Source organism: Hydra vulgaris, chromosome 08 (assembly GCF_038396675.1).
Source record: "Hydra vulgaris chromosome 08, alternate assembly HydraT2T_AEP".
NCBI lineage: Eukaryota > Metazoa > Cnidaria > Hydrozoa > Anthoathecata > Hydridae > Hydra > Hydra vulgaris.
The window spans coordinates 17,562,055-17,578,170 of record NC_088927.1 but is presented as its reverse complement, the minus strand read 5'-3'; the positions used below and the strand labels follow the sequence as shown (position 1 = coordinate 17,578,170).

At 28.1% G+C, this 16,116-nt stretch overlaps 1 protein-coding gene across 1 annotated transcript; it reads left to right on the top strand.

The window, feature by feature from the left end:
* Positions 1-401: 401 nt before the first annotated feature.
* Positions 402-3,386, top strand: LOC136083082 (general transcription factor II-I repeat domain-containing protein 2-like). Its single transcript, XM_065802488.1, has 4 exons — positions 402-479; positions 942-1,427; positions 1,545-1,759; positions 3,182-3,386. Exons 1-4 carry the CDS (start codon positions 402-404, stop codon positions 3,384-3,386), a joined length of 984 nt encoding a protein of 327 aa, XP_065658560.1.
* Positions 3,387-16,116: the final 12,730 nt, after the last annotated feature.

Here is a 16,116-nt window from a genome sequence, read left to right as displayed (position 1 = left end):
TATTAAAAAATTATGACGATATATTTTAATTTTAACAATCGATATGAGAAAATAAGGCGGGTGAATATAAAAAACCAATTGCTTTTACTCAGCGTTTTTGGAGTAATTGTTCAGCTTTACGTGAATAAAGATTTAATAAAAATCTTTCAAACTTTTATTTACGTAAAGCTGAGCAATTCACTTCAAAAACGCTGAGTAATTGCTCAACTTTACGTGAACAAAAATTAGATGAAAATTCCTCAAATTTTTGTTATCGTAAAGCCTAACAATTACTCGAAAAACGCTGAGAAAGAGCAATTGCTTTTTTTTATTCGGCCCGGCCTAATTAGTTGTTATCGTGTGGTTGTTGTTGTTTACCATTGAGCTATTTTTGTTTTTTGGTTATTGTCACTAAAATCAAAATGTCTCATTCAAAACCAAGTGCAAGCACAAAACGTAAAATTGAAGATGAAAAAAGAATTTTTCAATCAAAATGGAAAGTACTATACTTTTTTACAAGCATTAATGAAAGTATTATTTATCTGATTTGTCAACAAAAAGTTAGTGTGCCGAAAGAATTCAATATCAAGAGGCACTATAAAACTCATCAGGAAAAATTTGAAATTGATCAAAAAAATAAAAGGACAGACAAATTAAATGAAGTCAAATGATGTTATAATCTGGCACATTTAAATGCATTTTTTTTTTTTTTTTTTTTAATTTTTTTAGGTGCCCAAAGAAGTCCTAACGGTTTTGTCACATAGCACCGCGGAAGTGCATTTAACCAGAAAGTTCACGCCTCCTTCCTTACCGTGACGCGAAAATATGTCCAGAGCTCATTTCGAACCTGGATCTCCTGCTTATAATGCAAGCGTTCTAACCATTGCGCCACGGCCGCATTTCATTCCAGACCTTTCATTGACGGTGAATTTATCAAAAACTGCCTAATTGAAACTGCAAAGATTCTTTGCCCTGAAAAAATAAAAGATTTAAACAACATAAGCCTGTCAAGAAATATAGTTGCTGAGCGTGATAATGACATAGCAACAGATTTGAGAAGTCAGTTAACAAAAACCTGCAAGGATGTTCAGGCCTTTTCAATTGCTATTGATGAAAGTACAGATGTCAATGCTGTTGCTCAGTTGTGTGTTTTTATCAGAGGTTGCAATTTCAAATATGAAATTACAAAGGAACTTCTAGAGTTGATTCTAATGCATGGTACAACAACAGATGCAGAAATTATTTTGGAGATTGAAAAATTACTGGGCAAGTATAAACTTCCAATTACTAAACTTGTGTCTATGGTTATTGATGGAACACCCGCTATGATTGGTTCGAAGAAGGGTTTTGTTGGTAAATTAAATGAGAAAATTGGCAAAAAGATAAACAATTTTCATTGTATCATTCACCAAGAAGTATTATGCGGAAAAACAGTTGATCTGGATTATGTGATTACAAGAATAAAATTTGTTGTCAACTAGATAAGATCAAGAGGACTAAACCATCGCCAGTTTGCTTCATTGTTGAATGAAAAGGACAGTGAATATGAGGATTTATCATTTTAGACTCAAGTTCGATGGTTATCATGTCACAGAGTGCTCAAAGCATTCAATCATCTGAATACTGAAATATTTCAATTTTTGGAAACAAAAGGGCAAGATATTTCAGATATAAAAAATACCATGTTTCTTCAAGATTTAGCTTTTCTAGTTGATATCACAAAACACCTGAATGATCTGAACATTATTTTGCAAGGAAAGAACAAATTGGTCACTACGATGTTGATAATGTCAGAGCTTTCAAACCAAACTTTTACTCTGGGAACGCCAAATTGAACAAGAAAACTTCGTACATTTTGAAACGTGCAAGTCTATGAAGCTGCAAGACCCAAATTTTATTTTCAGCATCTACACAAAAAATATAAACAATGTAAAACCAGATTTTAAAGTAAGGTTTCAAGATTTCATAAAATGTGAACCAAAGTTTGCTTTGTTCACCTCATCATTCAACTTTGATATTGAAAAAGTGGAAGAAGATCTGCAAATGGAATTAATTGAATTTCAGTGTGACTCTGTTCTCAAACAATAATTTACTGATGTTGGTGTGCCCAAGTTTTATTCGTTTTTACCACCACATCATTTTCCAAAGATGATTCAATTTGCATGTCAAATATGTGCAGTGTTTGGCAGAACTTATCTTTGTGAGCAACTTTTTTCGCGCATGAAACGAAATAAAACCCCCGAGAGGTCCAGGCTTACTAATGAACATTTGTCTTCCATAATGAAAGTGGTAGCTAGCCAAATTATAAAATCAGACCTTACTTTTTAATCGCTTTTAGCGAATAAAAGATGTCAAATTTCTGGAAAATCCAAAATTTTATAATGTTTCTTATTATTATTGCAAAATACTCCTTATTCATTTTTATTGTGTTCTTATTGGGTGAAATAAATAATGCAAAATTAAACTTCTGTACTTTTTAATAATAATGCAGTGATTTGTAGATTTTAAATATAATTATTATCTTGTTTACTTCACATCAAACCTTAGCAAAAGGACAGTTTGGGTTGACGAGTTACACTTCATTCATCAGAAAAATAAGTTTTAGCTTAAGCTGCCCTTACAATATTTCCTTAGGCGAAAGAGGCCCCCATACCAAATTGGGATTGACATGCCTGATTTAAATGGTCAAATATATTCCAAATTAGGTATCGCTTTAAAATATGGTGTTGCTGTATTCAATGCACCACGAATAATAGATGCAGATTATACACATGAAACTAGAGTGTTTCTATAAAATACTTCTAAAGAAGATTATATTATTAAACAAGGAGATGCTAATGCGCAAATAGGTTTTATAAAAATATTTAAACGTACAATATAGTTACAGAATTTGATGGTTGTTTTTGTCGTGAAGTTACAATGACAATGATTAAAGATGTTAAAAGAAAAGGCGGTTTTGGTTCTACAGGAAAAAAATTTCTTTGTAAATTTTTTTATAAATTTTTTTAGATTAGTAAGAATATGGCAGATAATACTAACCACTAACCCTAACCCTAATCCTAACCCTGACCCTGACCCTGACCCTAACCCTAACCCTAACCCTAACCCTAACCCTAACCCTAACCCTGACCCTGACCCTAACCCTACCCTACTAACTAATGGACAAAATTTTTTATTGTAATTTTTTATTGTATTTTTTTAGCTTACATATTAAAAAAATGTCAGATTTCAAATGGGAACTAGATAATCTTATCACTCTTCTTTTGATGAAAACAGCTGTAATTCATGATGAGGTTTACGCTATGCGAATGTTAATGGAAAATGCAAATTCATGTCCTATAGAAAACTGTAACGAATATAACGTTTGTGAACGTTGTAAAAGAAGTTATGATCATATACGTCGTTAAATACGTGAAAAAAATATTAAAGAAATTGTTCTCGAACAACCAAAAGATTTTACAGTTTTAAAAAAAAATTATTGTAAAATTATTTTTTTTATATTATATATTTGTTTTTTTAGATTACATAATAAAAAATGGCTATGAATGATGTAAACTCTGAGGAAATTTTTATGAGAATGTTATTAAATTATAGTGTGAAATTTGATGCGAGTGGAGAAATGGAGAAAAGTTTAACATCTTTGGATGAATGTAATATAAACGAGTGCAATTGCGAACACAATTGTCCATCTTGTAATGAAAGTTTTGAAAAAGTGTGCAAAATTATTCGTGATAACAATCTCAAAAAAAAATTTCAAATGGAATTATTGTCTATGTATACATAAACTTTTTTTTATAAAAAATGTTTGTAAAATTTTTTTAGATTTACATAATTAAAAAAATGGAAATGAATAAAGAAGATTTTGTAAATTTTGCAAAATAACAGTTATAAAGTATCCAGAAGAAATATTTACACCATTTGATGAAATGGAATGGTTGGATATGAACGATAGTGATTTAAAAAGTTGTAAAAAGGCTGCAGAAAAACTTGGCTATACAAAAGATTTGATATATTTTATTTTCAAAAAGCGTAATGATATATATGAGGTTTTATGTGAATTTTCTAATTGTAATTGTAGAATGCACAACTGTATAAATTGTCTATTGCGTGCTTGTTTTATTGATGCCGAATTAAGAAAAGAATATAAAATATAATATATTTAGATTACATAATAAAAAATGGAAAGAAAACAAGAAGAAACATATGAAATTATTTTAAAAGCATCTATTAAGCCTGAATTAACTATAGAAAAACAGTTAGAAATTTATAAAAACAAGAAAAAGCAATTGATTTTTTGGGTTCTTGTGATTATGAAGAATATGAAGAACTTCCTAGTTTATGTTGTGGATGATGTGTAGATACAGTGCGTTATTTTTTAAATAAATTTTTGTTATTTTTTTTTAGACAATAAAAAATGGAAGCAAATGTTGTTATTATGATAGCTGCAAAAAAGAATGATTTTACAGAAACATTATTAAAGAGTATTTTTGACTGTCACAGAAATGAAATTTATTATTTGGGCTCTTGCGATTGTCGAGCGGACAATATGTGTTTCAATTGTAAAAAGAGTATGAAAAAGATTCAACGATCAGAATATAAAAAGTCCAAAAGGAACAAATATGAACTGCCTCTAGAATAAAGTTTTTTTAGAATAAAGTTTTTTAGAATAAAGTTATTTTTAGAATACATAATATAAAAATGACTAACAAAAAATGATTTGGATTTATTGATTGAAGCTATGTATAATTATAATCGAAAACATTCTGAACCTTTGGAAAAGATTAGACAGCATGCATTTACTTCAAGAAAAAAATTATGCCAAACATGTAAATTGACCCATTTGAATTATGTCTGGGATTTTCTGGAAGTTTTTTTATTGATGAAATTCCTTGTTTAAATATACCACTTGTTCTGATTTTGATTGTGTTTTTTAATGTATTTTTTAATATATTAAAAAACATTATCACGTTTATTTGAATTTGAATTTTGAAAGAATTTATTATTTTTATCAAAATTTATCTAAAGAAGATTTATTAAATCATGTATAAGATAATGCGTCGAGATTGAAAATTGTAAACAATATTTAAACGAGTGCGAAAATTGTAATGAATTTAAATATTCTGAAGTTTGGAAACGAAGTTGTTCTTTTAAATGTTGTGATAGATGTTTAGAACAAGTTGAAATGTAATTTTTTTGATTTTTTTTTAGATAAATAAAATAAGACAAAACGATAATAAAAAAATATTGTTGAAATTATTAAATATGAAACAGATTACTGCGAACAACAAACAAGAAAAGGTATTGAACAAAGATGAAATAATGGTTTTGAAGTTTTTATTGATTTTTAACAATGACAACAATGGTTTTTTATTTAAATTAGAAAGAAACATTGATGCGAGCATTATTTTTATGATGTTTTTTATTAAATGTGCTTTTATGTATTTATATTCAGATTAAATTTTTTTTTGTAATTTTTATTGTCATTTTTTTCAGCAAAATAATAAAATGTTATCCTTACAACAACAAAAAGCTCTTCAATGGCTCGACGAGGGATTCAATTTTTTTATTACTATAAGTGCTGGTTGTGGTAAAAGTTATATAGTTAAAGAAATTGCTCAAAGTATACAAATTTATAAAACAATACATATTACTGCAAGTACAGGAAAATCAGCTCATTTATTAAATGGTATTACTATAGATGCTTTTGCGGGAATAGAAATAGGAGTCAAAGGTTTAGGTTATCATATGCAACATATGCATCCTGAAGTTAAAAAGCGTTGGTTGGAAACTGATGTTTTAGTTATTGATGAAATTTCAATGATTAATGCACGAACATTTGATTTGTTTCATTGGATAGCTTGTAAAATTAAACAATGCGTTGATGAACTTTATGGAGGTAAACAAGTTATTGCTTGTGGTGATTTTTTTCAATTACCGCCAGTAAAAGGAGAATTTGTTTTTAAACCAAAGGTATAGCAACAATACATGACAGAAGTTCTTGTTTAAGAATGTTTTAGACAAAAAGAAGATGCGAAATTTTTTGAAGCTTTAAACGAAATACGTTTTGGTAAAGTATCCGATCAAACTATTGATTATTTCATAACTTGACATTTTGAAAAAGATGGAAATATTAATATTAAATACACAAGATTATTTTTTTAAAATATAGAAGTTGCTTTTTATAATACTGTGAAAATGAATGATATAAAAGATGAAGGACGTTGGTTTCATGCTAAAAATGTTATTAAAAATACAAACATTCAATTTACGTTTCAAATTCCTGCAGCTATTCATTTTAAAATAAATGCTGTTGTTATGCTTGTGAGAAATATCAATGTAGAAGAAGGTCTGATAATGGTACAGTAGGTACAATCACTTTAATAGAAAATAATGCTGTTTGGGTTAATATGAATAGGAGAGAAGTTAAAATTGAACCCGTAAAAGAAGAGATTTTATATTGTTCTCACGCTATTGTAGCTTCAAGAGTAGGATTACCTTTACAATTAGCTTTTTCTTTTACAGTTCATAAAACTCAAGGAAGTACAATGAATAAAGCAGTTATTAAATTTATTACTAATGCTTTTAATAATACACTTTATTATGTATCTTTATCACGAGTTTGCAATATTAATGATGTTTAATTATTCATAATAATATATCAGAATTACTAAAAATATTTAAAAATTTAACTATTAGTTCAGATGTAAAAGAATTTCATTAAAAAACATTTAATTTTTTTAAGCTATAAAAAAATGAATTTCAAGTATAAAACTGAGGAAAGTAAATTTAGTAATAGCAGTGTGCATAGAGAACATTTTTATTCCAAGATGGTTATAAAGATGAAGATATAGTTGAAGAATTGGAAGTTAATGCAGAAATTCAAAGTCCTGAGGAAATTGTTTTTCATGTGGAACAAAAAACATTAGAAGGGTTTATAGTGGAAATGAAAAATAGTACTACTTTTGTGGATTTGTTTCAAAACTTTTAAATTGGTTATAACATTGTTAGTTTATGTTCCAAATCCATTGAAGATGGTTATTGTAAAATAATGAAACGTTGTTACAATTCTCCTGTTTATTTTATAAAACCTTTAGAAGCTCCAACCAATTTACATTTTATTCAAGGTGCAAACCTTCGAGGTGTTTTTAATATTTTGGAAAATGATAGCGGTTGGACACTCATACAGTTATGCAATTTTAAAGTTAAGTCTCTGAGCAATTTAACCAAAAGATCAATGATGAAATTACGAAATTATGAATTGTCTGGATATAAAAAAAAAATGGAATTGACTGAAGACGAAATTAAAAAAAAGAGTGAATACAATAAAAAAGATATGAAAAAATCAAAAATAACGAAGAGTGGTTACAAAAAAGAAGGGAAAATGAGAAAAAAATTATTAAAAACTTAAAAATAACGAAGGTGGTTACAAAAAAGAAAAGAAAATGAGAAAAAAATATATGAAAAACTTAAAACTAACCAAGAGTGGTTACAAAAAAGAAAAAAAATTAAGAGAAAAAGTTACAAAAAACTTAAAAATATTGAAGAGTGCTTACAAAAAAAAGAGAAAATGAGAAGAAGAACTATGAAAAAATTCAAAAAATTATTTTATACAAAAAACATCGAAAAAATATCAAAGAAATTGATGTAGACGAATGGTTTGGAGAATGGTATAGACCTCATTCTATAACGCGATGGAAAAAATCAGAAAAAGGTCTTTCTTATACTAGATTCTTTTTTATTATAAAAGGATTTTTTATTATAAAAATACAATTGAAAGTTTAGAAAGAAACCCTTTAACCTGTTTACCAGAATATTTTTAAGCTGGAGTTTCTTTACTTCACAAAACACATAGACGTATTTTAATTAAACTAAACTCATGAAAATATAGAAATACTTAAAATGGAGTTGCGAGTTTATGATTTGATTGCAATAGCAGATACTTTGGTTCGCTTTACTTATAAAATTTGTTTACCTTGTTTTCAAAATTTAAATATAACAACAGAAGAAAAAAATTTAATATGGGAAGAAGAAAATCCTTTATGCACCATTTGTAGATATCCAGCAGATAAAGTTCGTTTTTCTGATATTTATAAAAATGAGTTTTCTTGTATGACTCCTCAAGAAACTGAACGATTAAGTCATAATCAATTTTCTTATGAATACAATGATAAACGAATTCAAGTTGTCAAAATGATGTTTCAAAGAGTAAGTCAATTGGAATTGTATATGCCGCCCCCCGAAGTACAAAACTATTTACTTTCAAATGACTCTGAAAAAATAAAACAAGATTTATTTAAAGTATTAAGTTTATATTATATCTATTGTAGATGGTGGGAAAAATTTGAACACATGTCAGCTTTAAATGGTTTATTAAGTGATTATGTCAGAATAAACAGTGATGATCTTATTGAATATATGAAACAATTGGCTTCACTTATCATGACTGAAAACCAATTAGAAATATGGTTTGAAAATGATAACATTTAATTGTTAGAAGATCATTACTTTTTAATAAAACTATTTCGTAAATCTGTCAACGAAGTATCAATACCTAGTCAATATAAATATGGTCAAATCAATGATCCTATTACTTTTTGTATCTAATGAAAAAATTTAAACAACCTTCACATGAATTATGGTTTCATTGCATGTTGGTCACCTTTAATAAAAAATTTGAAAAAGGACATTGATAAAAGACATTAATTAAGATGAAAAAAATAGACAAGAACTTTTAAAAGAATGTGACGCTTTACTCCATTCTTTTGGAGATTATCTAGTTATTGACTATGATCATTTTTTAGGTCAAGTATACGGTTTGGCTCATGATTATTGCAATAAAAATTTAGGAAGATATAGTCATCAATTGACTTGTCCTGCTTTTGCTTATAATGCTTCTTTTGACAACCGTATTATGATTGTAGAAGGTTTAAAATTTTTTTTAGATTTTCCCTAATACGCTCACTTGGCTGAATCTGAAGAAACACCTTTTAATGCTTTTATAAAATACAGCAGCATGGAAGATGTTTTTGTTATATCTAAAAACGTCAGCAAAGTCAATATTATTTGCATAGGCAAACATATTAAAATTGTCGACTGTTTGAAAATTTTAAATTGTTCTTTAGAACATGCGAGTAGCATGTTGTCTAAAAAAGCTCAAAATCAAATTGTCAACACAATGTTACATTATTTACGTCCATTTCATCCTAAAACTAATAGTTTAACTGATAACCAAGATTTTAAAAATTTTTGTATTAAAAAAACACTATTTCCTTACTCGCAAATAACAGATGAACTTTTAAACATTGAATATAAAACTATTCCGCCTATTAAATTATATGCTCAAAACGATTTAATGAAATCTAAAAATTTACAAGAGGAAATTAAAAAAATAAAAGAGGCTTATGAAGGTGTTCAAAAGTTGTGGAATTTTTTAAACTTAAAAATTTAAAATCTTTATTACATATTTATACTGTGTTAGATACAGTGGTTTTGGGATATGTGATAGTGGATTTTGACGAAAGAACATTTGAATTTACTAAGTTTCATATTATTAATCATGTTAGCATTTTTACTTATACAAGTAAATTAAATTCTACCAAAAGTTTCATTCAAATTCAATATCCTCCAACATATGAACATCAAAAAATGATTGAAAAATGTAATCGAGGTGGCATGTCAATCAACGGTACACAAAAATACGCCATTGATAAACATTACTTTGATTCTAAAATAAAAGAACTCGAATTAAACAATAACATATTAAGAGGTTGTTTATTTTTTATGGATGAAAATGGTCAATATGGGGGAGCTCAATTAAAACCTTTACCTTTTCATACGAAATATTCTTTTGATTTGGAATGCATCACTTTGGATGATGTTATTCAAAAATATCATCATGTAAATGTAAACGGTTTTTCAAGTAGCGCTTTAGTTCATTATCAAATTACCATGAAACCAGAATATCAAGATCGAGTGGGAGGCTTTTCACCTATGGTAGAAAAAGAAATAATATTATTACAAGATTATTCTCCTACTGAAATTGTATCTAAACGTTATTTAAAAAATAATGGAAAATATAATATAGAAAAAGACAAAACGATTAACTTAGTCATGAAATTAAGTTCACATGAAACATGTGAATTTTTAGACACTTTAATAAGGTTAACCACATGTTGCGGGTGTGTTGTTGAAAAAATTATAAAGTATTACCTCTTTGGCGATACCATTATCTCAAAAAAAAAATTTATTACACAATGGACAAGTGTATTGCGGTGTTGAAGATGTCTTTGAACTTTTAAAAACAAAAGATCGTAAAAATGTTCTCATTTTAACTACCAGTGAAAAATGTAAATTAATTAACAAATCTTTACGTATAGTGGCTTCGCAAACTTTATCTTATGCTAAACTCAACGTAGGGCGTTTTAGTTGGGAATTGGGTGAAGTATTACGAAATCAAGGTACTGAAAAACATTTAGTAGTAACAGATACTGATTCTGGTTGCTTTTTATTACACACAAAAAAGACATTACTGATTTTAATTTTCGTAATAAAGTAGAAGAATGGATTTATTTTTCAAAAATGGTTCAACAATGAATGCATTACTCCAATTATAAAAAGAGTTATTGTTTTTATTTGAGTCTTTATGCTAAAGAAACGGATCATTTTCAAAACGAAATACCACCTCCCCATTACGTTGTTCAAGCCTTTGCAATGGGACCCAAAAGTTATAGCGTTCACAGTATAAACGGTGATGAAGAAAAAGAAAACTATTATAAAAACAGAGCTAAAGGAGTGCCTAATTCTAAATTATTATTTTCAAATTATGGCAAAGGTTTTATACTTTTACAGCTGAAAGATTATTTAGAGATTTGTCTTTTCCATGATAAGGCAATTCTCTAAATAATCTAAATAAAGAAAATACAGAAAATGAAGTTTTCTGTATTTTCAACTAAATAAAAAACCCGTTTTTCACTAAAGATTTTATACGAGGATTCAAATACGATATCTTAAGAGAATATATTCAAAATAATAGTTATTTTTTATCCAATAAAGACATTTACGATCGAATAAAAAAAAATTATGACATGAAAGCTGTATCTAACAGAGCCATTGGTGAAAATATGCTCTACTTGACTTTTAAAACCTTTTTTAAAAATGTGCCCTCGTTACCTTTTAGAGATGTAACAGAAGTAGTCATTTTAAAAGAAGATGGAGATGAAATAAATCCAATTCAAATCAGTTTTACAATACGGAAAATACAATAAAAAAAAAAGCTTTACATGAAATGTTAATGATAATGGGTGCAATGTATAATTCTCAACTTGCTCGTGTAAATTCTCTTTTATTATCTTATAAAAAATGTTTTGAAATGGATTCTAAAAATATTAAAAATTTTGCCAATTCTTTAAAATTACTTACCAATTTTAAAGAACGAAATTTATTAAAATTTATTGATAAAACATTAACAATCGCCTCGTTATTACATATTCCTACACCTAAAAATGAACCACGAACATCTCCTTCATATACACCATTGGAAACTAAAAAAGAAGAAGAACACACTACACTACCTGAAACTTGTAAACCTAAAACTACTACTACTCCTCCTGAACTAACTGAGGCGCAACTGCTTTACCTGAATCAAAAGATACTACAGCTGAACCAATAGGTGCTAGCGCTTCAACTGATACTAGTGAAACTCCAATATTGACTACAAAAGCTAGTTTAGGATTAAGAAAAAAAAAACAATGGAGACTAGATTAAAAGCAAAAGAAAGAAGCACTCTAACAAAATATCCTAACTTTTAAAAAATGAACAACGTCTTGAGAGATGCTTTTGATAACCTTGTAGAAGATCAACTGACCAAATTATCAAGTCGTTTGTTTGGTTTAACAGACGTACCCAAAATTAAAAAAGTCTTACTTCAATATGACCTTTAAAAAAAATCGAACAGATTTAAAATTTTATGAACAAATAAAAAGACGTTTAGAAAGTTCCATCTATGCCAAACGGAATGGATTAATAATAGCTTGGTCACATGTCACCTTAATGTTTAAAAAAACAACAGATGTCATCGTGAAAAAACAAGCACCTAGGAAACCTAACGTCTACGAGACTCATCAATTTTCATACGACAGTCCTCGTCAATATTTTCAAGCTGATTTGGCTGACATGGACAGTTTTAATTTAAATTTTGCTCCTCATTGTCCTGAATTTTGTTTAGTTGTGGTTGATGGAGTTTCAGGAAAAGTTTATTTGAGAGTGACCAGTAAAAAAAGCGCAGACAAAGTACTTAGTAGTTTTAAACATATTTTTGAAGATATTAAAAGAGATGATAAAACATTTATATATCTACAAACAGATCAAGGTGGTGAATTTTTTAATAACATAATGAACCAATGGTGTGAACAGCAAAATATGTATCATTTTTATTCTATATATTATGGAAAAGCTTATTTGGCTGAATCGGCAAAAGGACGTTTAAAATTACTTTATCAAAAATTAAGGAAGCGAGGCGTCCTTCAAAAAAACCATTGGAGTTTTTTATATCGAAGATATTGAACAAAAACTAAAGGAAAAAGAAAAATTAACCAGTGGAATTAGTCCTGAAGATTTGAACGTCAATGACGCCAAAGGTAAAGCGCTTCGTTTAATCGATTAATAACGCAACGCCAAAAGACGAGGGAACATTTGATGATGTATTAAATGTAAATAAATATGATTGTAGTACTTACTATTTTAGCGAAATTAAAAATAAAAATGAAGCTAGCGTTTAGTTTACCCTTGTTTAGTTTTAGTGTACCTTGTCCCCTAACAATATAAACAAACCTACATTTAAAAAAATACCATTATGCATTTAATGAGCATGGATGTTCCTACTAATTTAACTCGAGTAGACGAAAACATATCGTTGCCAGAAAACAATTACGGCTTAAAAATGGAATCCAAACCTGCTATAAAAAAAATGTTAACAGATATTAAAAAATGACATGATTACTAATCCAACTAGAAAAATAGATCAATTTTATCTCGTCACCAAAAATGTTGTTTTGTATACAAATCATATACCCTTACCTGGTGACACGTTTCCTTGTTACGACATATTAGATATGGAAAACATGGACTATTTTCAACTAAGTAATATGTGGAGCTTTTCAACTTTTTAACAAGCGGTAAACTCTTTGGAACTAATTCACTTAGTGCCAATCGAGACGATTTTTTCATTAGAAACTTGGAACTTCAAAATTGAAAATTTAATAGAGTTTTTACTTTTTCAGACTTTTTTTCAAGTTATTATAATACAAATGACAAAATTTATTTAACGTCAATACGATAATTAATGGTAGAACCAATTATAATTTATTATGGTATTACAAAAAAGGAAACGAATATGCAACTAATCCTTCTTTTCTACAACCTAATCGATCTACTTTGAATCCTCAAAATACAAATTTAAACGAAAGAGGTTTATCTTTTTTTTTTTTTTTTTTTAATAGAACAACTGCAAGTGTATACGTTATAGAGGACTATACAAAATTATTACAATACGACTATATTACTACCAAATCTACTTACGACAACATATTCAATATTTCATTAAACACTCCCACTAGCAAAAATTATTTAAGTTATCCAAAACATCCACTTTTAAGCGCGACACAAATAGCTGCTATTACACCCGAAAGACAAGTGATACCAAACGGTATTGAAGAATCCTTTGCTCGACCTTTTATTCATATTATGCTTACACCTAATTATAAAAATCCAGCATTAACTGGAACAGCGCTCACTGCAGATGATAATATTCTTAGTGTTGATTTAGATGTTTACGTTAATAACCTTTTACCTATTTCAGAAAATAATAAAAAAAATGAAACACTTAGCACAATAACAAATTGCTTTTTTTCATTAAAAATAATGAGCAACACAATACCACTAGAAGGTAACATTTATAACGTAGAAACTAATCTTAACGATTTAAACATACCCTACAATGTAAATATTCATATCAATGCTTTATGGAAATTTTGGAACGATCATGTTGACGTTAAAAATCCCTTTTTTCCCGGAGTTTATACCAATGAAAAAATTGCGTTACCACAATTTTCAGATATCATTAAGGAGGCTTTTACAAGTGGTCCTGGGAATCTCTTAACAAAATTTTTCACCATTAGATCGAGCGATTTGATCGTTGAACCAACAAAATTAATGGCAAGTTTTTATCAACTTTATTTTCCTTTAACAAACAGAAGAAAATATTATCGTTATACTTTAAAAAAAATACCATTAGCTTCTTTACCTTTTCCTTTTTTTAACGTCAATCAAGTGATATGGCCTGAACGAAAATTAAAAATGATAGATGTTTTTAGCGAAAGTATAAACATGACAAAAAATTTACTCAATTTGAATTTAAATAATATGACCTTTAGTGATCATACTTACGCAGGACCAGTCCTATCGACGGAATATCAAATTGTTATAATTTTTTTTCTTTATCATCATTCCAAAGAAAATTATCATCTCTAATTAAAACTAGTACATTACTTATGAAAGGTCTATTAAAACTTCAAATGAACAATAATTCCTATTCAGATTACGATATCGGATATACATGGAAAAATGTACCCGTAGGTACTCCTGAAATTCAAGGTCAAACATTTCAAGTTTTACCTTTTAACTTACCTGATGATATTTATAAGTTGATGACAAGCGATTCCTCTTTAATTACTAAATATAAGGCAAAAACTTTTATTGAAGTTTTATTATATTGCGAACAAATCAAACCCATTTTTCGCCTACTATCAAGGTACCTCTTGTCGCTACAACTACTTTTGAAAGAGCTTCTACACCGAGTTATAAAACATGATTAAACAGTGTCAAAGCCATTTTACAAGGAAATAATCCAAGAGAATTGATATTTTATCGCACATCGTTCAACGGACAATTTATTTATCAAAAAAAGAGTGACGGAACTATTGTACAAACTTGGATAGACAGTTTATTATTAAAAAATATCATTTTAAAAATGTATTAACTCATTGGAATCTATACCTTATACTTTACTTTTACCACCCTATACCTTATACTTTACTTTTACAAAGAGATCAATACAGTTTAACTCAACAAATCAATCCCTTTAGTATGCAAGCAGATCAAAATATGACAAACGCAGTGACTGTAGATTTAAAAATTCAAAAAAAAAGATGGGCATTTTTACGATGTACTCTAATTCAAATTAGTAATTTTAATAACAAGGTTTCCAATTTTCCTACAACTACAGACCCTTACATTTTTATAAAATGCGATCAAGCTATCAATTATGGAACGTATATGAATAGAGCCTATGTTCCTGGAATTGTTGCTTTTTTTAATTTATTAGACTACACCAATCCTACTCAAGTCACTACCAATATTGATTTTACAAAAAACCGTAACACTTCTATTCAAGGGCAATTATCCACCTTTGATATCAACAATGTTGAAGATTAGAAACAAACAAGATGGTCGTTTCTCAATTCAAAATCTGAACCACTCCCTTTTAGCAATCTCAGTAGGACTGTTTTTTTAAATCCTACATTGAAGATTCAAATGGTTCCGTTTTACATATAACTAGTTTGATTATTATAAATAATGTCTTTTATTTTTATTTATTATTAATAAAAAATATAAAAAGAAAAATGATTGTGTTATTTTTCTCTCTCTATTTTTAAAAAAATGAGTCTCTTTTGCGCCAAAGGAAGATATGATAAAAGTTTGGTCAATTTAGAACAAAAATTGTTGGAAGATTCAAAAATGAATCCTAAAGAACAATTTAATCAAATTAAAAATCATGTTCATCAATTGAAAAATCAACCCGCTCAATATTCTACCAAATCTGATTTATTAAATATCACAATGCTTTCAAGAAGTAAACGCAGCTGACAAAATTCACGGATTATGTAGAAACTGTATTATTCAACAAAGAGCCATTTTATCCAGTCCGCTTATGCAGAACACCAATGAAAAAAAAAAAAATTTGAATAAAAAAAGTTTGATTGAATTTGGTTACACTCGAGCTTTAAAAGACATTAAAAACAAAAAATTACCATTTTAAAAAAATATTTCAGAGTCAGAGGATGAACAAATAGAAAAAAAATG